The sequence below is a fragment of the Sarcophilus harrisii genome, chromosome 3 (genome assembly GCF_902635505.1).
Source record: "Sarcophilus harrisii chromosome 3, mSarHar1.11, whole genome shotgun sequence".
Classification (NCBI taxonomy): domain Eukaryota; kingdom Metazoa; phylum Chordata; class Mammalia; order Dasyuromorphia; family Dasyuridae; genus Sarcophilus; species Sarcophilus harrisii.
Window position 1 is genome coordinate 29,728,703 of NC_045428.1, and position 22,659 is coordinate 29,751,361.

The 22,659-nt window shown below is 39.1% G+C and overlaps 1 protein-coding gene across 1 annotated transcript in view; it reads left to right on the plus strand.

Annotated features, from left to right (window-relative positions):
• The first annotated feature begins 215 nt into the window (after positions 1-215).
• The window catches only part of TMEM212 (transmembrane protein 212), a 34,743-nt gene continuing 12,299 nt past the window's right edge, over positions 216-22,659 (plus strand). The window contains exons 1-3 of the mRNA XM_023500822.2: positions 216-482; positions 12,426-12,485; positions 15,983-16,306. Coding sequence (XP_023356590.1) covers positions 324-482; positions 12,426-12,485; positions 15,983-16,306 — 543 coding nt within the window. The 5' untranslated portion in view covers positions 216-323. The remainder of the gene's footprint in view (positions 483-12,425; positions 12,486-15,982; positions 16,307-22,659) is intronic.

A 22,659-nucleotide genomic window follows, 5' to 3' on the forward strand; every position in this document is an offset into this window, starting at 1 on the left:
TACTTCTCTTGTCATCTGTCTCCTTCTCTTCCTGTCTCTTTCTCCCCTCTCCTTTTTCTCCAGGTCTTCTCTTCCTCTTCCTCCCTACCCATCTCTCTTTTCTCCTATATTTCCACCTGTCTTTCTTCATTCTCTCAGCCTTCCTCAAAAACATATTAGAATCAGTTCAAGTCCTTTGGTCTTTATAAAGAATGTCCTGTTCATTGCCCAAGAAGGCAGCAGCCTGAGCGCCATGGCTACAGCAACTAAGAGACATATGTTTAAAGACACAACTCAAGCCAGGCTTCAGTGAAACATTTTTGAGTTCCTAGACCCAAGGGAAAATGAAAAGTCCATTTCAGTGTGCCAGCCTGGTCCTTATCATGTTTGGAACACTGAGCGTATTCTCTGGGATTTTTGCTTTCTTCCCAGTATTTTCCTACAAGACTTGGTTCACTGGATGGAGTACCCGGATCGCTTGTCCCATCTGGAATGGAGCTCTGGTAGGACTCGTATGTCATTAAATGTGATGAGACAGAAAGATATCTACCTCCCGAAATCCTCTATAATGTCCATAGGATAAAATTTTAGTGAGGCCCACAACTGGAGATCATTGGCTAAAATTGGCTAAAATAGAACTATATCATTCTTGTAATTACTGGCCTAATTGGATAGTTTCGTTTGATTTTATGCAGTAAATAATGACTGATTATTCCGGTAAGTCTGAAAAGCTCTTTGATTTATTACATCTTTTTTTCTCCCCTAAACAGATGCTCTGAGATATTCTTGGAATTTATTTCCTGATATTTTAATTTTGAAAATATAAGCATAAACCATGTGAAAAAGTAATAAAAATGAAAGAGAGGAATGCACACTGGCACAGTCCCACTGAGCATAATTTCCTTTTGACTGGATGACTTGACTTGACTTTAAAGGCATTGTGGGATTTTGCCATGATCTAAGGGGTGATGAGCAGTTGAAGGAATTGGGGGTGTTTAACCTGGAGAAGAGAAGATATGGGGGACCATAATTATTGTCTTCTAGTATCTGAAGAGCTTTGAAAAATGGTTTAATTTAGTCCCGCACAGGAGAATGGAGAACAATGTGGAAAAGTTAAAAGGGGACAAATTTCAGCTTGGTATCCCATTTGTGGAGTGTTGATGTGGGGATTGTTTTCCAGGCTTGGTTTGGTCCCTTCCAACTCTGTAATGCTGTTATTCTAATAGGACACATATCAAGTTTCATTGTACTTCTGAGTCATAATATCAGAAACACTTAGCTGGAAGGAAGGAAGCCTGGTTCACGGTCCTAGTTGTGACTCTAAGTAGCTTTATCCTTTTGGCCAAGTCCCTTTACCTCTTTCGACCTCAGCTTCTTTATCCATAAAACAGCATCTAATTTCATGATCTCTAATCATCTTTCTGGCAGCTAGGTGGTACAGTGGATAGAGCACCTGGCCTGAAGTCAGGAAACCCTGCATTCAAATATGGCTTAGTAGCTGTGTGAACCTGGTTAAGTTACTTACTGCCATTTGACTCAGTTTCCTCATCTGTAAAATGAAGAGGTTGGATTACATTGTCTAGAATCATCTCACTTAAATCTAATTTATTTGAAATTATCTTCCTGATGTCTCGGTCTTCTTTGAGAATAAACGACAAAGCACAATTTGTGAGTAGTAGTTGTTGCAGCACTGTGAATTAAATTAGCCAGTTTCAGTTGAGCAATGCTGTCCCTCCCTTCTTTCCTTTCTTTCCTTCCTTCCCTTCTTTCTCCTTTCCTTTCCTTTCCTTTTTTTCCTTCCTTTTCTCCCTCCTTCCTCTTTCTCTATCTCTCAGGGAATCATGACCGCAGGTGCTTTGCTCAAAGGAATATAAATTTTGATCAGTAAAACCTGAAAAGATATCTTGGGGCTTACAGGCTAGATTTCTTTTTTAAAGGACTGTGCCTTAAACCCAAACCATTCTGACTCTAATTGATTAGCCAACAATAGGTCCCAACCCAAGCTTCATTGCTCTTTGTGGTTCTGATGGCTCAGAGAGAAAGTAAATAGAAATTGTTTCTATTTTGAAAAGAAACCCTGTAGATCTTCCCTTCCCAGATTGATTTTTTAACTAGATAAAAGAAACCATTCTTTGCCTCATTTCTTACTTAGCCTTAATTGCTGAGGGCATTGCCTCACTCAAGCTGAGGTCTGTAAAAGACCTTACCTTGAAAAGTCCAGTGCCTCCCACTACATCCAGGCCCTTCTCCAGTCATCCTGTTCTATATCTTGCCACTGGACCCAGATGGTTCTGGAAGAGAGACTGAGGCTGGTGACTTTGCCCTGACCTTCCTCACTTAAATCCAACTCACTTACCTTCCTCGATGTCATGGTCTTCTTCCAGAATGAAGAACAAGTTCCAACAACAGCAGTTGGTGCAGTGGATAGAGCACCCTGGGCTACAGTCAGGAAGTCCTGAGTTTAAATCCATTCTCAGATACTTACTAAGCTGTGTTACTCGGGGACAAGTCACCTTCATTTCTGTCTGCCTTCCCCCTCAACTGTAAGATAACAACCTCTTAGGGTTGTTGTAAGGATCAAATGAGATAATGTATGCCAAGTATTTTACCAACCTCAAAACCCTATATAAATGCTAGCTTTTATTATCCTTAGGACCTTGAAGAGGATGATAGCCAGCATAAGTTGGCACTTAATAAATAATTGTAAAATTAAATATATGTAACTGAAAACTCTGAAGGCCTCTCTTGAGCTGCTATTCAGAGCAAAGGCAAGGGAAAAGGCAAGAGAACAATCATTTATTCAGTGCTTATTATATGCCCACATACTGGGCTTTACAAATATTATCTGATTGAATTTAATGATTTCACTACACTCCTTGGAGGTAGTTATTATTATTCCCATTTTACAGTTAAGGAAATTGAGACAAAGAGAGATTAAGTGGTTTGCCCAGGGTCCAACTAGTAGGTTTCTGAGGCTAGGTTTGAACTCTTTCTGACTCCAGCCCCAGATTTTTCCATTTACCACCTCAATATCCCAGACCAGAAATTGGAGTGACAGGACTATCCCCCAAATAGGAGATGGGAAAACAATCTCCAGGACTAGATCTGCCAATAAGAAAACACGTCAGTTTCTAGCTCCCCTTTCCTTCTTGATCTTTTATCCTTTACCATCTGTCTAATCATATCCTAGGTTTTTGATTTCCCAAAACACAATCGTGACCTTCTAGGTCATCACATCTAGCCCCCTCCTTTTACTTTGAGGAAAAGCAAAAATTACTTGTCCAAGGTCATATAGGTAGTTTGTATCCAGAGTCTGGACTAGCCCTTTGCACAATGAACATTTCATTTACACATCATGTGATCTCCATCCTTGTCTCTTCTGCTCTTCCTGCCTCCTATTAGAACTCATTGCCCAAGTCCCTTGCTACTTATGAAATTTTGCCCCCTTTTGCTTCTGGACCATCAAAGTGACCTCCACCCTATCTCTTCTGCTCAGTCCTGTCTCCTATTAGAACCCTTTGCCCAAATTTCTTGTTACTTAAGGAAATTTGTACCCAGCTTCTTATTGCTGGATCACTTAAGTGAAGCACCAAATACTCTACGGTCTCCCCCCACAAGAAGAGGACACAAACTTTCTCTTCTTTCCTCAAACAGGTAGGACTTCCCTATCCTTAGTGCAAATAAAGCCTAAAAACTGGAGCCTAACCTAGGTTTCTAACAAACCAAGATTGGGGAAAGGGCAGAGAATGGGAGCTGACCCTCCAAAATCAGTTAGCATTCTTACTCCTTCAATGGTGTATCATTTCTTTAAATACTTTTAAGTCAGGAGGGAGGAATGATGTCTCCTTTTTTTTTTTTTTTAACAGTTTAACCTTTTCCCTAATGAAACTCCCTTTTAAAAGACACCCCACCATTTTGACAGCTTCTGCTTCCCATTATCACCTACTGATCTAGCCTTCAAAAAGCCCTTATTGACATTAAAGGTAAATGTGCATTTTAATTATGTTGACTATTTTTGCCAATGAATCACCAACTTTCAGGGACCAACAGAGGTGGCCTTAGTATTTCAAACTTTTAAAATCTCTTGCTTAAGAATGTCCAAGCCCACATCACAATTATTGGTCCTCATTTTACAAGTCATATTTACTCTGATAATTCCCATCACCAAATTATCAGACAGGTAAGAGTAACTGATATTTATATATAAAGCTCTCAGGTAATAGAATCAGGTTTGGAACTAGAAGGGATCTTTGAAGTACAATCCAATCCTTTCATTTTACAGATGAGAAAACTGAGGGCTGGGGAGGTTAAATGACTCTGTACAAGGGAATAATGGCAGCACTGAGTCTAAACTCTGCTGACTGGGGAGTTGGTGGTCTTTTTCTTGTAGCTCCAAAGTGTTTTCCATATTATCTCAGAGCAACTCTATGAAATCTGTTTTATTACTCCCAGTACAGGTATCATTATTCCCATTTTACAGCAGAGAAAAATGAGATCCAGAGAGGTTAAATGCCTTATCCACTATGGAATATCTAGTTAGGGTTAAAGTTCTGTGAATGCTTCAGAAATATCATATTCTCATATCCTTGTTCTATCTCTTTATAAATCAGGATCCTTTCCCATGCTCCTTGAACTAGACTATAGGAAATAGTCACTAAGAAACAGCAGCAGGGAGCAAAATCTGAAACCTGAACTTTAGGCTGGTCAGAGAAAACCTGGGCTAGTCCAGGCTCACTGTGGAACTTTTCTCTCTATGTGTCTCTCTGTCTCTCTCTCTCTCTGTGTCTCTTTCTTCTTTCTCTGTGTCTCTCTTTCTGTCTCTCTCTATGTCTTTCTGTCTCTATCTCTGTCTCTCTCTTTCTGTCTTTTTGTCTCTTTCTCTGCCTGTCTCTCTGTTTCTTTCTCTGTCTCTGTCGGTGTCTTTCTGTCTCCCTCCTTCCCTCCCTCTCTCCCCTTTCTCTCTCTCCCTGTCCTCCTCTCTTTCTCCCTTTTCTGTTCTCCCCCATCTCCTTTACAGAGAAACTGAGGTGTCAAATGCTTCGTACACTATCTAGCCAATTAAAGCAGGACATTGTAAGAATTAATGAGGCAGTGGGGCAGGTTCTCCCGGTCAACTTGCACTGAGAAGCTACATTAATTTTTATCACATTGTTATTGAGGATGCTTAAGCTGTAACTTAGTAACCAAGTGGCTTGAATGAGTTACTGATTTGAGGAGGTAGGAAAGGAGAAATAGTGATAAACAATTTAGACCCTTATGTTCATTAGCATAAAACATTTTTTGTGATAATTATTGGTATCAATACAGATTATAAAGTTTCGTGCAATTTATAATATTGGAAAGTCTCTTGGGGACATTGAAAAGATTAAGTGACTTGTCCAAGACGACAGAGCCCATTCGTGTCAAAATCAGATTTGCACCCAGGTCTTCCTAAGTCCAAAGTTGGCTCCCTGTCCTTGATACCATGATGCCCTTAGAAAGAGTTAATCTACATTAAAAAAGCGCCCTCTCCCCAAGTTATAATTTAGACCCTGGGACACTGATTACACTGTTCTGGGAAAATGCTTTGAGTTCTTTAGATGTATTGCAGCCAAGCAAACTCAGAGTTACCATATTTACTCTGATAATTTCCCATCACCACCAGCCCACTTTCCCCCTGCCAGCTACAGCAGCAATGAGGGGCTAGTGGGTAGGAGGCAGAGATTAAACAAACATTTGGGTCTTGTTCTGTGCCCACCCTCAGTGACCTTCTTTAAGTGAATCTTTGGGATTCTTAGCCTTTTTTTCCCACTACAATAATTCCCTCAGAATGACACAGCAATGAGTGTCAAACCGAATCCGACTCAACAATGCTTCCCATTCCTTCCTTCCTGTCAGCAATTCCTCCTAGTTTCATGTGAAAATTGCTTTCAGTGAGCCTTTTTGTGTCTGAGAGAGAGAGAAAGAAGGGGAAGGAGATGATTTACAGCTGATTTCAAGTTGGTGTTTGTTTTACTCTTTTTTTTTTTTTTTTTTTTTGGCTTTCCATTCCTTTCAAGTTTCAAGTTCAGAGTTTAACTGCCTTTAGCCAAAGAAACAAGAACTGGGCAGTTGCTATAGACCCAACTCATTAACTTCTCCCTCCCCTTCCCCATAGCTTTGGGGGTATATTAAAGGGACAATACCTTTGGGCACAACATGGGGGAGGCAGAAAGCAGATGATATATGTATTAAATGGGTGAGAGGCAAAAGGGCAGTAGGTGAGGACTAAGTCTATCTTCCCAGGACTGTTGGTCACAGTGTGAGTCGAGAACCCTCCCCTCTCGGTGATTGTTTTTTTCCACAGAAAGGGAAGGGGCCAGGGATAAATATGAGGCAGAGAAATTACTCGGAAAATCTTAGAGCACTGGATTTGGAGTCAAGAACATTTGAGTAGAAATCCCACCTTAATTACTATCTGCATTACCCTTAATTTTTCTGAGCTTTGTTTATAAAGGAGGGGAAATAATTGTCCACACTTCATAAGGTCCATGGGAAAACAAAAGAAAACATTGATTTAAATGCTTTTGTAAAGCTAAAAATGTATTCTCTTTTTTTTTTTTTAAACCAACATTTGAAGAATTAGGAGAAATGAGAAACTGGAATAAACATCCCAGTGTTTCTGACAGCAGAATGTAAAGAATATTTACATATTAAAAGATCTCTAGGAAGAAGAAAAGAAACAAATAAGCATTTATTAAGTGGCAGGCACTACTGAGCACTTTACAAATGCTGTCTTATTTAATCCTGGAAATAACCCTGCAAGGGATGTCCCATTATTATTATCATCCTCATTTTACAGTTGAGGAAAGTGAAGTACAGAGAAATGAAGTGACTTGCCCAGAGTCTTGTAGCTATTAAATTTATGGAGCTAGAGTCTTCGAGACTCTATGGATGATGGATGATGATTAGAACTAGGAACATTTTTAAAAGGAACTTTGGAGGGGTGAGATAATTTATAGACTCCATACTATCTTAAGTTCCCTGGGAATAGAGATTTTTTAGTTCTTTTTATTATTATTATTGTTGTTGTTATTGTTATTGTTATTTATTTATTTTGCTGAGGCAATTGGGGTTAAGTGACTTGCCCAGGGTCACACAGCTAGGAAATGTTAAGTGTCTGAGGTTAGATTTGATCCTCCTAACTTCAAGGCTGGTGCTCTATTCACTGCGCTACCTAGCTGCCCCTATTTAGCTCTTTTTAATTGTAACTCCACTGCCTTGCATGGGGCCATTGCTATTTGTCTTTTGTCTTGCCACTGGACTTATGGAGGAGAGGGAGGCTGACTTTGTGCAACTCCACCTAACAAATCCAACTCACTGAACATGTTAAGATATCACCTTAGTGATGTCGCTGATCCTCTTCAAAGAAGAACAAACAACAACAATTACCTGCCATGCTATCCTGCTTGTTGATTGATTATCATAGTCTTGCAGCTAATGTAACAGGGATTAGTCAGTGGGATCCCAGGCCTTAGGAGCACAGGGAATCTAGTTTGACTGATGTCATCTTCTTTATGGATGTTGGATGTCACTTCCAAGCATGCTTAATGGAAAGCCCACTATAGACCTTGTGCAGGTAATCTGTGATTGTTTTTTTGTTTACTTATTGAATGATGAGTTGAAAGTGGGATCTTTTTTGATTAGTGGCTGAGCTAGAGTTGAATGTGAATACAAAGGGCCCTAACTGGTTAAACTGACCTGTCTAAATGCATTGTTCCCAAGAATCAAATTTCCTAGTCCTTCCCCCCTTTATGCCACTTTCTTTCAAGGTCCAGTCCTAGACATAAATGGTAAGTGTGTTTAAACATTCATCGCTGATGGACTATTAATATTCTCATATTGCCTTCTGGACATCCAGAGCTGCACACATAATGCTTCCTAACGAGCCTCTAAAGTAGAGCCCTTTCCCAGCATAAACACCTATGTCAAAACTATCCACTATCTCAAATCATCCTTTTTAAACAAATTGACAGCTAATCCAAAATGGGATTTCTGCTATTGGGTCAATGGGTACCAATGGATTAATACATTACTGCATCTTCTACACAACATGTTTAGCTATTTTTTTTAGCCATTTAGTGGGAGCTGCCTAGAGAAATAATGCTGAAACCCAAAGAATAGAAAAAAAGGGTCAAAATTTCTGGCAGGCCAACAGAATCTTTGACAGTTTCTCAAGTCAAGAGCACATAATTACTGCTCTGTATGCTTCTAGGATCAGCTTGCCTTTCACCTAGGTGAATAAGGCAGACGTTAAAATGTGAACAGTAGGCAAACCATTTATTTGGAATGTAGAGTGAAGGAGAGTAAGGAGACATATCTGGAAAGACACACTGGCTAAAAAAATTATGGTATGTAACGATAATAGAATACTATTGTGCCGTAAGAAATTTCGAAAGATATGATTTCAGAAAAAGCTGAGAAGACATTTATAAACTGATTCAAGTGAAATGAACAAAACCAGGAAAATAGCCAATACTGTAAATTGACAAACTTTGAAAAACTTAAGAACTCAGATCATTGCAAAATCAGCCACCATTTCAGAGATCCAGTGATGAATCCTGCTGTTTACTGCCTGACAGAGAGGTGATGGATTCATGGTGCACAGGAAGACATGAAGTACATTTGGGGATTTTTATGAGGGAATTTATTTTGCTTAACTATGCATACTTATTACAAGGGTTTGGCTTTTTTTTTTCTTCTTCTTTTGATTGGGGAGGAAAACTGCAGGGGGAGGAAATAAAAGTTTGCTAATTCAAATCCTGGAAATCACAAATTACAAATATATAGTAATTAAATTAGTAATCTATAGTAATTTAAATCTATAGTAATCTATTTCTATACATAGTAATTAAATCTATAGTAATTAAAATAATTATCAATATTAATGATAATAGTAGTATGTGTTGTTATTTTTATAGTCTCTATTTCTCATTCATGTTTATTCCCTGGGAGACAGTGGAATACTGGAAAGATCAATAGCTCTGAACTCAGAGGAGCAAGGTTCAAATCCTGCTTAAGATGCTTACTACCCATATGAGTGTTGGTTTCCTCATCAGTGAAATGGGAGGCATTTCACCAGAAGATATCTAAGATCCCTTCTGTGATCATTTATTCTGTTTCTCCCTATTTATCACCCCCCCCCCCCAGTACTCAATAGCTTATGTTTTCATCTGTGTTTACAGATACCTTTGTGACATATAATTCCTCTGATTTTTTGGGGGGTGAGGGGTCTCTCTGCAATCTGATATTCCTTCTCCCTCCAGCATCCAAAAGAAACATAATTGGAAAGGAGGGGGGAGTATTTCAAATGCCCAGTGAAGTGGCAGGTGGATGGCCGTCCATATTCTCCCTTCCCAGTCTCCGATACTAAAAACAGTGGGCATCTGTGCCAAGTCACCCTGCTGCCCTCCGCAAGGCCGACTTTACGCGTCTCATAGCTGCATTCCTGTTGTGCCCTCCTCAGCCAAAAGCTTTTTTCACAGTTCTGTGTAAACAAAGCAAAATTCAGGCTGGAGACAACCCTCACAAAAATACCAGGCCACAGTTAGCAGACAGTGTTCTCCCGCTTGGGAAGGGAAGAGAAGGCCACACTTATGCCAAAATACTTAAAGAAACTGGAAACTGATCATCCAAGAGTTTTCAATTCTCTCCTCTGAGGGAAGCCAGCAGAGGGGAATCAACCCTGCTCAGCTGCTATCCTGCTTCAGCTTTTTTTTTTTGTTGTTGTTGTTGTTCAACTAGCTACATGCACAGCAAGTGTGAATTGAGGTCCCTCTTTGAAAATATCGATTGTGAAGGAGTTTGGTCATCATCTTCCACCCCAACATCAGTATGACAATGGCTTTTGATGGTACTTGGGTTTTCAAGCTGTTTTATTTAGCCTGGCCTGATCGTATAGGGTCCCTTGGAAGCTTTCGGATTGCAGAATGAGAGCGGCCAGTAACCACTCACGACTACAGATGGTTCAATTTTGATCCACGAGCTCTTTATAGGATGGCCAAGCCAAGATTGAATTTTCGGGCTCAGCTACATGAGGAAGCTTTAAAAAAAATTCTGCAAATTCTTTAAATCCAAAATTCAAAATGAAATGTGCCAGGAAAATAAAAATCTAGGTCTCAAAACAATAAATCTGCCAGACCTGGAAAGAGTCAGTCTACAAAAGCAGCAAGCCACAAAACCAGCTTGGTCAATGTCCTGGATTTCCTTTTTCCTTAAAATTGTTGATACAATGCATAGCGCCACGTCAATCTGTCCAACGGAGGCCCTGGTGGTGCCATTTTTAGATCTGCTCACATTCTAAATCTTATTCCAGGCACAACTCTTCCTGGGGTCATTTTTCAACCACAGAACATTCCACGACACATGATTTGTAAGTTGGGAAGAAATGACTGACCACAGAGTTCTGACTCTTCATACCTGGTACCCAACCCAAGCAAGGACCTGGCAGGATTTGTCAAGGACTCTCCCCTACTGAGTTCTGATGCAACCCTTCATTTACTTGTTCAAAGATCTCTATCCTGAACACCAGTCCTTCTTCCTGCTGTCAGAGAATACATGGATCCCCCCTTGTAAGACAATGGTATCACTGAAGTTAAACTAATAAAGCCTCCATCCTGAATTGAGTCTCATGGCAGATCTTGATTACATGAGAAATAGTTCCCCAGTCTATTATATTACTCTAACCTATAAAGGATACAGACTTTCTTAGAGAACAAAAATAGAAAAAAAATCCTACCATTGTCCCTTCCTCTGTGTTCTCTAACAAACTCATTTTCTATTCTTTCCTGCAAATAATGATACTAATCAATATAAAACATAATGGCAATGGGATATAAGGGAAAGAATGCAGGACTTTGAAATTAGGAAAGACCTGAATTGTGAAATCAAAACCTTCATCCTATCTTTACTAGCTATGCAACCATGATCCCTCCATTGATCTCTCCGAGTCTCAGTTTTTTAAATCTGGAAAATGGGACTAATGACACGTACAACACTTCTTAGGCAGCTAGGTGTTGCAATAGATAGGAACTCATCTTCTTGAGTTCAAATTTGAACTCAGACACTTATTAGCTGTGCGACACTGGACAAGTCACTTAATCCTGTTCACTTCATAAAACAGAAGAAGGTGGGAAATCACTGCAGTATCTTTGCCAAGAAAATCACCAATGAGGTCACAAAAGATTGGATGTGACTTAAAAATCAATTAACAACAATGACAAATACTTATTTCCTTGTGAAGGTTATAGAATCAGAGACTTAAGGTAGGAGGAGACATCTAATCCAATCTCTTTACAGATAAGAAATTGAGGCCCACGGGTTACAGATCAAATGAAATCATATGTACAAAGTAAGCTAAAAGAATTAAGAAAGACAAGTTGATATAATGAATAGGAGCTTCTGAATGATGGCTCTGACCTCCTCAAAAAAAATATGAATGTCCATGATATTGTATTAAATTAATATAATATTGACATATTACTGTAAAAGGTTATAAAGTAAAAAATATATCTTCTTACTTTGTTGCCTTAGGGAAGGTAACCATCCTACATAGGATGCTTATTCTCTGGGTGATTTTCTTAGTTCCACAATCTGTATAAATAAGAGCGTTGTACTAAATGGCCTCTGTGATCACTTTCAAAGCTAATAATAATAATAATAAGTTAACATTTATATGATTCCTTAAGGTATACAAATACATACATACATATATACATGTATTTTCTTTGTATATTTGTATATTTTAGCCACACAACAACTCTAGGACGTAGGAATTATTGTTTTCATTTTGTAGGTAACTTGTTCTTGAAAGTTAGGTGATTTGCAAGTGATCCTGCCTCAGCCATTTACTTAGCTGTATAATTGTGGGCAAGTCACAATCATGCAGCTAAGTAAATGTTTGAGGCAGGATTTGGACTCATATTTTCCTGACACCAATTGTGGCACTCTATGCAAAGTGTCCCCTCACTGCCTCTATGTTTGTGATCTAAAGATCCTGGTAGAACAGGAAGTGAACTCTGTCCCTTGTGGAAATTATGCCTTTACCACAATGATGATTTATTTTGCTCATTCTCACCAGAGGTTCCTTAAATTCTGATCTCTTATTCAGCTGAGGGATGTGCAGTCGATAACTAACAGGCCACAGTTATCAGACAGTGTTCTCCCACTTGGGAAGGGAAGAGAAGGCCACACTTATGCCAAAATACTTAAAGAAACTGGAAACTGATCATCCAAGAGTTTTCAATTCTCTCCTCTGAGGGAAGCCAGTAGAGGGGAATCAACCCTGCTCAGCTGCTATCCTGCTGATATATATTTATATAGCGCTTTCTGGCTCATGATAGATCTATCATGCCATGAGATGAACTGAATCTTCCCTAATCATGAATTCATTCATTGATATTTTTTCTCTGTTTTTCTCCTTCTAACAGGTAATCACCGTTGGCGTTCTTGTCCACTGGGCTCACAAAAAGCAGACACAAAGATCTCTGGTAAATTTACAGGTGTTTATTATGGAGGTGGAGTGGTTGAAGATGCCAAAATAATAGAGCTATAATAGAACTTGGAATTCCTCTGGTCCAACTTCCTTCTACTTTAAAGATGTAGAAACCAAGATCTGGCAAAGTTAATGACTTTCCCATGACCTGGGGGAGTTAATAAGAAAGTCAACATTTAATCTTAGGTTCTCTGCCCCTTACTCTATGCTACATCTTTGTTATTCACTCAAATATAAGGCAGTTCATTTTTTAAAATTACTCTCATAAAGATAAATCTCCAGTCTTTAAGGGAAGAAGTATTCTATTCATTGAATCTTGTGATAAACTGAGAGTTAAACCAAAAAACTTTATTTTAACTACTGATTCTGAAAATCTTGAATGAGTCAATCTATATTACTGCCTCTGTCATAAAAAGTGGAATATCAAAGAAAGAAAAATCATAGGACCATATGAGTTGGCATTACAAAGATAGGATATAGAAATTTCCCCAAATTGGATATGTGGATAAAAATAATCTCTCCTTTGTGCTTTATTTATGCCCCAAAGGGGTTGGCTATCCCTGATGTCATCATTTTAAGCTCAGTGAATTTAGATAAATGGGATCATAAATTTAGAAATAGAAAGGATAGCTAGAAAGGAGCCCCAAAATCAGCTAGATGGTACAGTGATAGAGCACTGGGCCTGAAGTCAAGAAGATCTGAGTTCAAATTAGGACAGATAAAAAATGAAACGACTGAGGAAATAAAGGTTTGAGCTTCTGGGCCTTTTGATTTATGTTATTAGTTTTTCAATTGTTTGTTTTTTGTAAGGTAATTGAGATTAAGTCAGTTGCTCAGATCACACAGCTAGTAAGTATTAAGTGTCTGAGGGCTGGATTTGAATTCATGTCCTCCTAACTCCTGGACCAGTACTCTATCCACTGTACCATTTAGCTTCCCCTAAGCATATTGATTTATTAGACAATGTGTGTCAATTGCCCAATAGATCAGGACTTCAAATATGGGGGGAGACAGACTTTCATGTATTAAAAGCAATTAATCCAATAAAACCAATTAATTAAAAGAAAACAATTAACTGGGATACAAAATTAGGTAATCTGATTTCTAATAGGAGGAAATTTCAGAGATTTTCCAAGTTGGGAGGGGAAAGTAAACAGGTATATTCCCTGAAATTAAAAAAAAAAGTGTCCATTCTTCCAAGTGTCAGTATTCAATCAAAAGAACATGGAAACAGTAACTGATTAACTAGAACAGGACTGGTTTCAGGTAAAACATGTGCATCTTCTGAAGATGTGTAATTGTGAGAAAGGTCTTTTCATTAGTCTTCAGATCTGACTCGATTTTGACCATCATAATATAAGATCTCCTTTAAGACTTCCCAGCCACACAAGGGAGGTTCAAGCAATACAATAAAGTTTTCTCGTAATTTCCACAATTATATTATTTTCTCACAAGACAGAAATTGAACTAGAACTATAATTGAGTAGAAAGGGAACCAAAATAGCTCCAGAATTGAGTCTGAAGATGGAGTCAGTATGGTTTACCCAATTCCCACTACCACTTACTGTTCTAATCCCCTTAATTCCTTCAAAATAAAGCTTTGGACAGTTACTAGCTGTCTGACTCTAGGCAAGTCCCTATTTGCCTCAGTTTCTTCAACTGCAAAATTGGAATAATAACAGTATCTAATTCCCAGGATTGTTGTGAGGATCAAATCTATTTGCAAAGAGCTTACAAGAGTGCCTGGCATATAATAAACACTATATAAAAGCATGTTTCTTTTCCTTTTCCTTTACCCAAGTTCACAGAGTAAGAAAATGATAAAATCAAAACTCAATTAAATCCGGTTTAAAAAGACATTAAATGCCTACTGCTTTAAGTTTTAAAAGAGATCCAATGTAAATGAGACATAGTCCTTTTTAAATCGTCTGTAATCTAATAAATGGGATAAGACATTAGACACAGGATGGTGGAGTGAAGAGACTAGATTAAATCACTAAGATATGAAAATTTCATATCATATGAAAATATATATTTTAAAAAACTAGAAAAGTTCAAAGTAAACATAGAAACTCCTAACTGGGTGTTGCAAGCAAGATTTAGTGGTATAGGTTGTACCGGAGCTGAGTTTCAAAGAATGAGCAGGATGTCTATAGTGGGAGAACCATGTAGTTAGAGGTCATTTTAAGGATCAGGCATGCAAAGACACAGAAGTGGTAAAATACAAAGTTTGCTCTAGGAACAGGGAATAGTTCATCTGAGCTGGAAAAGAGGGTACATCATGTAAAGAGTGTGAAAGTAACAAAGTTCAGAGTGTAAAGGAGAAGCCAGATGAGAGAGATTAAGAAGCTTGCCCTTCATCCAGTAGGCAACAGATAGCCACGGGAGGATAGTGAACAAGGTGGGGTCAGATGACTAGATCCATATGTGTAGATTAATCAATTATATAATAGTATTAGAATGGATACAAGAAAGTAACTCTTTGAAATGACTTTCAGATTTCATATCTCTTCCTCACAGTTTCCTATCATGTCATCAGGAATTCTCAGTTGGAATGAATATTAGAAATTATGAGGAAACTGGGACTTACAGAGGTCAAATGACTTTATTTACTGTTATTGAGGCAATACTTCATAAGCATGGAAACCTTTTCTACCAATGCTGATTCAAGGCTGCCACCCATTTATAACTTACTCAATAAGTCTTAGACAATTGCTTGAAGCTAGAGAGATATTCCTAACTCCAAGGCCAGTCTTTTCCCACCAAATCACACTATTTCTTCTTCCACCAAATCACACTACCTCTTCTTCTCTTGTAAGGGCACAAGGGAGGAAGAGTAGCATTATTTTTTTTGCTTCCATGTCTATTAGAGAGAACTAGCCTTGGAGCCAGGAAAACCTGAATTCAATACTTACGTCTGACCCATACTGTCTGTGCGACCCTCAGCAAGTAAGTCAGCTCACCTCTAGGTGTCCCAGGCAACTCCTTAATACTATAACTTGAAGAGGAGATGCGGAACTATTCTAATTAAGGGACGTTTCTCATTCCAGTGAAATCAAAGATCTAGTCTCTACCCATATCATTCCCATAGTAATATAAGTGCATCTTCAAGGCCTGTTGCTCAGTGAAATGATTCCTTCCATTGTCTCCCAAAAGCCCCCCAAAAGCAGAAATAGCATCATTCAGATACTATAGTGAGAACTCCCAGAATGGGGTGGGGGGGATCTTTTTTGTTTATTTATTTTTTTTTAATCAGGATCCATCTTGATCATTAGCTTAAGGTAGCTTTTCTCTCTTGTCTTTGCTAGCTGCCAAACTATCCTGGAGGTCTAATTGGATAGGAGAATACAAAGGTCTGGGAAAAGAGAATGGATTTCTTGCCTTCCCATACCTAAGAGGAAGGAGGGAAAGCAGGATGTTTTATTTCATGTTACTAGGATGACTTGGAAAAAATCCCCACAAAAATTAACAATTCCTTTTTCTTCTTTTCAGTGGGAAGCTAGTTTCACCTTTGCCATCTTGAGTGTCATCGGATGTCCACTTCAAATGGCGATTGCCATAAAATCTGCCCTTTTGGGGCCATATTGCTACTACTCATTCTCGGGATTTGTTGGAACCAATTATCTCAGTTATGCAGTGACATTTCCTTTTCCTTATATGAGATACTCATCAATATGTGTGGATCCATCCCACTATGAAGAGTACCACCTGATTCTACAAACGCTTGACCTAACTTCTGGTCTGGTCATGCTCTGCACATCTCTGGTTATTCTGGTCAAGCTTTCTTCCAGACTCTTCCAGTTTGAAGACTTAAATGTAAGTCCTCAGAAACAATGATCCTATTCAGAAATAAGGAGATGACAGACATACTCTCTTCTGCCTAGTCAGTTCCTAAGTAGATAGCCATAGTCAGTTCTGGGAATCAGATTAGAAAAGATATCGATGAGTTGGACAATATCCAGAGGAGTACAACAACAATGGTGAAGGATCTCAAGTTTATGCTATATCAACCAAATTTGGGAATACAAAGACCAAAAAAAAAAAAAAAAAAGAAACAGATTCTGGCTTCAGAAAGCTTATTTCTTTGGGGAAGGAAAGAATGGACATATATAAGCATATAGAAATAAACAGCTATAAATAATTTAGAAAGAGGGGAAGGCATTAAGATATGTTGGCAGAAGTGGGCAGGTTCTTTCTGGAGGAGAGAAGCCTCAATGGGACACAATAGGTCTCTTTAAGAATTAGAAAAGAAAAAGGGATTAGATTTGCTCTGCTTGGTCCTAGAAAGGAGAAATAAAAAGAAAGGCTGGAAGGCACAAAGAGACAAATGTACATTTTATGTCAGAAGAAAAACAAAGTTCCTCAAAATTAGAGCTATCTAACATTAGAATGGGCGACTATGGGAATGGGTCTCTTTTCACTGGAGGTCCTGTATAGAGCATGTTCCTACTTAATAAGTTAATTTCCCTAATACATTGATCTGATTGTATGACTCTTCACTGGTCCCCCAAAGTCAAGATAACTACTGTAAACCATACTGTTGTTGGGATACTTTAGAAAGTATGATTTGGATAATTTAGACCCAGAGGTTCCTTCCATTTTTGTAACCTGACTTTCTTTCCTGTTTCATTTTTTAATGGATGCTCACCCACTATGAATAGGTCACACATCCAGTGACATAAGTTGACATGACAGCTAAAGGTACAACCATAATTATCATGACTCAGTTCCTGATTATGTCCAAACTCTTTGGTCTCAGAAACTAACCACTGAAGGGAAATCAAAAGTTCTGTAAAAATTAGAAGGGTGGGTGGGCTGACTGCCACTGGATTGCTCCAAATTGTTGGCCTTCCTAATGGAAATATTGCCAACATTAGTCAAATGTAGACATCTTCATTCAGATCCTTCCCCTTGGAACTCAGGAGAGTGTAAACAGCATATGCTTTTTGGCTGAAGAGTAAAAGAAACCCTCCCAGACTTTTCTCTCCATAGATGATGAAGATGATGAAAGGTGCTCAGCCACCAAAATACCCCACAAACCATCAAGCAATTCAGTCAACGTTCCCTGACCTCCTACGATATATGACACATCTTGGGTCAGAGGGGAGGAATCATAGTAGAGGAGCTTGTATATTCCCACTTCCAACAAGTTTTGAGATGGAAGGAGGTATGAAAGGAACAGGAAGAATGACTCCCCCCTTTTTTTCCCACTACCTTCTTCCTCATCCTGTGACTCATATCCCTTCCCTGAGGACTTCTCACTCCCCTAGCTAATGGAAAGAAGGGGTAACGGGAAGCTAAAAGAACAGAATTGCAGAAGCAATGGTAAAATTTATGCATTAAAAAAGAAGTTTCAGATACCATGATAAAATTTTAATCTTAGAAAATTCAAACTTCTTCCAAGGAGAATTAAAACATTATTCCCCGTTGCTTTAAACTGTAAGCATCCTGAATGTAGGAATCATCTCACTTTTTTACTGGTATGCACGCCATTGATCACACAGCATAACATGTAGTAGGTGCTTAATACCATTCGGTGATAGGTGATTGTACCATCCATCTTTGAGTCCTGACTTTTAGAAAACCAAAAGTCATGCTCCTTGAGCAAACTGGTGGAACTTATTCATCTGGTTTGTCCTTTACTTAGTCACGCTAGACTCTTTTGGAAGGTTACAATTCAAAATTCTCTTTTTTGTCTTTCTGGCCAGCCCTCTCTGCCTCCCCCTCCCCTTCCCCTAGACAATCCATTATCTCATTTGATTCTCCCAACAGCCCTTTCAAGCGGATAAGACAATCCCACAAAGCAAAGTCACGAAAGATTGGAGAGCCTTTGATTCATTCTGGCATTTAATTTATGGGAATACCATGAAATTGGAGTTGTGGGAGGAAGAATACTTGAAAGAGAGGTCAAGTTCTGACAGAAATTTTCTTCCTAATCTGTTGGGATTTGGGGTTCATGCTTGCTCAGGAATCTAATTTAGAATCCCAGAATCCAATTTAGAAGGGACTGGCAGCCAACTCTCACTTAAAGAGTCTCCTCTCTGTAACATCTAAGACAAGTCTAACCTTTCCTTGAAGACCTAAAGAGAAAAAGAATCCATGGTCTCTTGATATTGTCCATATGGTTTTTAATCATGGAGTTTTTTGTCATGTAAAATTGAGCTTAATCTTAAGGTCTGTAAAATCTATTCATTGTTCTGGATTGTCTCCAAGCAGAGCAAGGCTAATGGATCTGAGGCTTGACCACCATTCATACCCCTTCCACTATCAAAGTTTTCTCTTTCTTCTCCAAGCTGAGCATATCCAGGTCCTTCAAACTAGGTTCAAGTAGACTAGTAGGCAAAATCTCACCAGGAGTCCTCTTAGGGAGAGGAAAGTTCATGTGGAGTTCAATGGCCAAAATGAAGAAGTGGGGAAGATAACTTCCTATTTTTTTGCTAACCAGGTGCTGTTTTTTTAGACTACTGAGTGTGTTGCATCCTTGGCAGAGCTCTAATTGGCCAGTTCCAGTTATGGCCCTTGCTGCCAAGGTTGCTCCTAATACTAAACTTACAGTTAGATCTTAGCTCTAAAGCTGAGAATTTAGAGCTTGGGGGATCATTAGCTCTAAAGCCCTCATGTTACAGATGAGCCTAGAGAGCAGAGCTGCCTTTGCCTAAGGTCACATGAGCTCTAAGTGGAAGAGCTGGGATTTAAGCCCACGTTCTCTGATTGTCAGTCTAGGATTCTATTGCACATGCTGCTGCTTGACCAAGGTCTATCAGAGGTAGTAGTTGAATCTTTATTCTCTGTCTCCAGAACAGATGATGTCCTTTTCACAGTCTATCTCTGTTCCCAGTCAATTATCTGGAGTGAGATATGAGGAAAGCTAGAAAAAAAGAGAAAGATGGAAACGAGAGGACAATTCTTTGTGGAGCTAGAGGGTCTACCAGTAAGGATTAGTGCACATATTCCAGATTCTTTCTGTGTGTTGATTGGTTTTGCAGAATTCATTTTCATTTTTTTTAATTAGGAAAAAATCATATGGTATAATAACTCTGGAAGTACCTACTTACCTACTTTTGGAGGGCAAGAGGGGAAGAGATGCAGGAAAAATTGAGATGAGGTCAAAAAAGATATCAATAAAAATATGTTTAAAGGGAGGAAGAAATAGAGAAGAATGAATTAAAATTGAGCGAATTGACATTTTTTTCCTCGGGGACAGCTTTAAGGTTTCCTTTCTCTGTTGGGGTCGATGAGAACTAGGTTCAAAATGATTCTCAGGCAGGTATCTCTGCTGATCCTGCCTGAGGGAATGCTGGGATAGCACATTTGCTTGGGAGGAATGATGCTATCTCCTAGCCCAGGCTCCTCTAAGAACCACTGAAGGACAGCTAGCACAGCCCTAGTTTGGGGTGACAAATCTCAGCATCTCTTGGCAAGTAGCATGCCCTCAGTGTACATGCATTTTTAGGATGAGACAGCCCAGAATAATCCATCATGGCAGTGCATCATGTTACATTAGCAAGGCTGAGCTGCTGATAGAAATGAATTATGACATTTTGTGTTAATAAAGATAGCAAGGTTTCGAGTCCAGGGCAACTGTGCAGAATCTGAGAATGTTCAGTCAGTATCCAAAAAGATTTTGACAGGCTAAAATAGTGGACTAAACCAAAGAAGACGAAGTTAAAAAGGGATGAATATAAAGTCTTACACTTGGGTTCAAAAAAATCAGCTTTAAAAGTGTGGGGGGGAGGCAGCTAGGTGATGCAGGAGTTAGAGCACCAGCCCTGAAATTAGGAAGACCTGAGTTCAAATCTGGCCTCAAACACTTAACATTTCCTAGCTGTGTGACCCTGGGTAAGTCACTTAACCCCAACTGTCTCAGCAAAAAACCAAAAACAAACAAACAAACAAACAAAAGTAGGGTAGGAAGGGAAAGAATAAGCACCTATCCTGAACCAGGCACTATGCTAATTGCTTTTCAAATATCTTATTTGATCCTCACAGCTGACATTGAGGAAATTGAGGCAAACAGAAGTGACTTTCTCAAAGGTAACTTTGAGTTATCTTTATCTAGTAACTATCTGAGGCTATATTTGAGCTCAGCTCTTCCTGGCCCCAGGAGCAGTGTTCTATCCATTGAGCTACCAAACTTCCTCCAAAGTAAATAAGTTCAAGATGGAAATGGTCATGGAGAGGGGAAAGAGGATGACTGAATAGCAACATATCTGCTAAAGAGCAGATTTATCATGGGCTGCCAATTCATAATGAGTCAACAGTGTGATGTCATATAAGAAAAAGAATAAAAACATTGGGAGAAGAATAATGTCCAGAGCTAGGGAGGCAATAATATGACTATATCTAGAATGACGGGACTGGTTCTTGGAGCCAACTTTGAGAAAAATCATTGGTTAGCTGGAACACATCCCAAAGCTGGTGATACTATGATGGAAACACTTTGAGTTCATGAGATCAAAGAATTGAAAGAAGTGGAGACTTTTAGCCTGGAGATATCATAGCTATCTACTAGCATTGGATTGGATCCCAGAGGACAGGACTAGGGGCAAAAGATGTAAATTTTAGGATCACGGGACCTACAAATATAGCTAATGGGACCCCAGAACCTATCTAGTCTTCTTTGTAAAGTAAGCAAAGACTGGGTGAAAACTTATTAGGTTATGATCACATGGAGGGGATTCTTAATTAGGTCTCATCCCTCGGAAAGCTTTTCCAGTTCTCGGGTTTTGTAATTCCTGAGCCAAAAAATAATTCAGCTCGTGGAGCATTTAGTTAGTACCTACTGAATGCAAAACTCTGAACTTATATTCTTAATCACCCTCACTCCCATGACTTTTTTCTCTTGGCAGGGGAAAATAAAAGTGCATATGTTTGTTTTGCTTTTCCCCTCTTCAGAAAACTTCAGAAAATATGGCATTTCCTCAAAAGGCAGGCTGGGTTATTTGTAAAATCTGTCCTAAATCTGACTGCATTCGACACCCCCCCAAAATGCACACACATACAACCAGTTATGGTCTATTCCCAGCTCACTGACAGGGATAGCTTAAATGAGTACAGCATTAAAAATAGTAATGTTCGAAAGTAATCCACATTCTGTTGCCTCATGCTTCCTCCTTCTATGCATAAGCAGAATGCTGATCAAGCTCAACCACATCCCTTCCCTTCTATGTCTGGAACACCAAGTTCCCCTCTCTAATTTACTGCACATTTTTGGAAAGCTGACTGTCTGTGTGTACACAAAACACACACACACACACACACACATACAAACATGGAGGTGGGCAGATTGAAAAGGAGATGACAGGCAGGGCTTTAGAAAAGTGAGAGGGAGGGAGAATGCTATCGGTACATTTCTCTCCCTCAAATCCTAAGAGAGCGGGGTTGTTCTGAAGAAAATGTGAACTCCTCCAGATGCTGAGGATGAATTATTGCCAACAGATTTCCTCTGGAATAGTTCACACTTTCCTATCTCCAAAAGGTTCCTGTCCTCTGGGCACCCATGTCCTTATGATGTACCAGAATGGAAGTTTCCTTTCTGAAGCCAAAAGATGAAGACACATTTGGACCAAAACAAAATTGGACTATGAAAAGTTCAAAAAGTTGAAAAATCTCCAATGAAGAGGACATTATGAACTGGATCACAACATTAAATGACTTGAAAGCTTTTATTCAGGGAGAGGGTGCTTTGGTGTTGTCAAGGTCCCAAGGTAGATCTGTGGAGGGGTGCAGGTGAAAGGCATGGAAAATATTAGGGAATGGGCTAACATGTTTGGGATGTGGAAAGACAGAAGATGCAATTAAAAGAAACAAGGGAGTCACCTGCTTGTAAAAAACTTGATGGCAAATGAAAATGTACCAAATGACTTCTCAGGATGCAAAGTTCAGAAGGAAACACATCTGAAAGCAGCTGTGCTGTAGTGGAAAGAGAATTTAGGGCCAGAAAAACATAATTAGACATTCAGATTGACTATCTCCTGCCTTAGAGGGGCAGTTTGACATAAGAGTGTGCTAGAAGACCAGGGTTCAAATTTTCCCTTTCACACAGTGATTGGGTTTATAAAACCTCACTGTGTTTACCTTCAAGGGAGATATGACAAGTGTTCTCATGCCCCTTTCAGGCGGTGAAGGAAATTTCCCAGAGTCACACATATAGTAAGTGTCTAAACCTG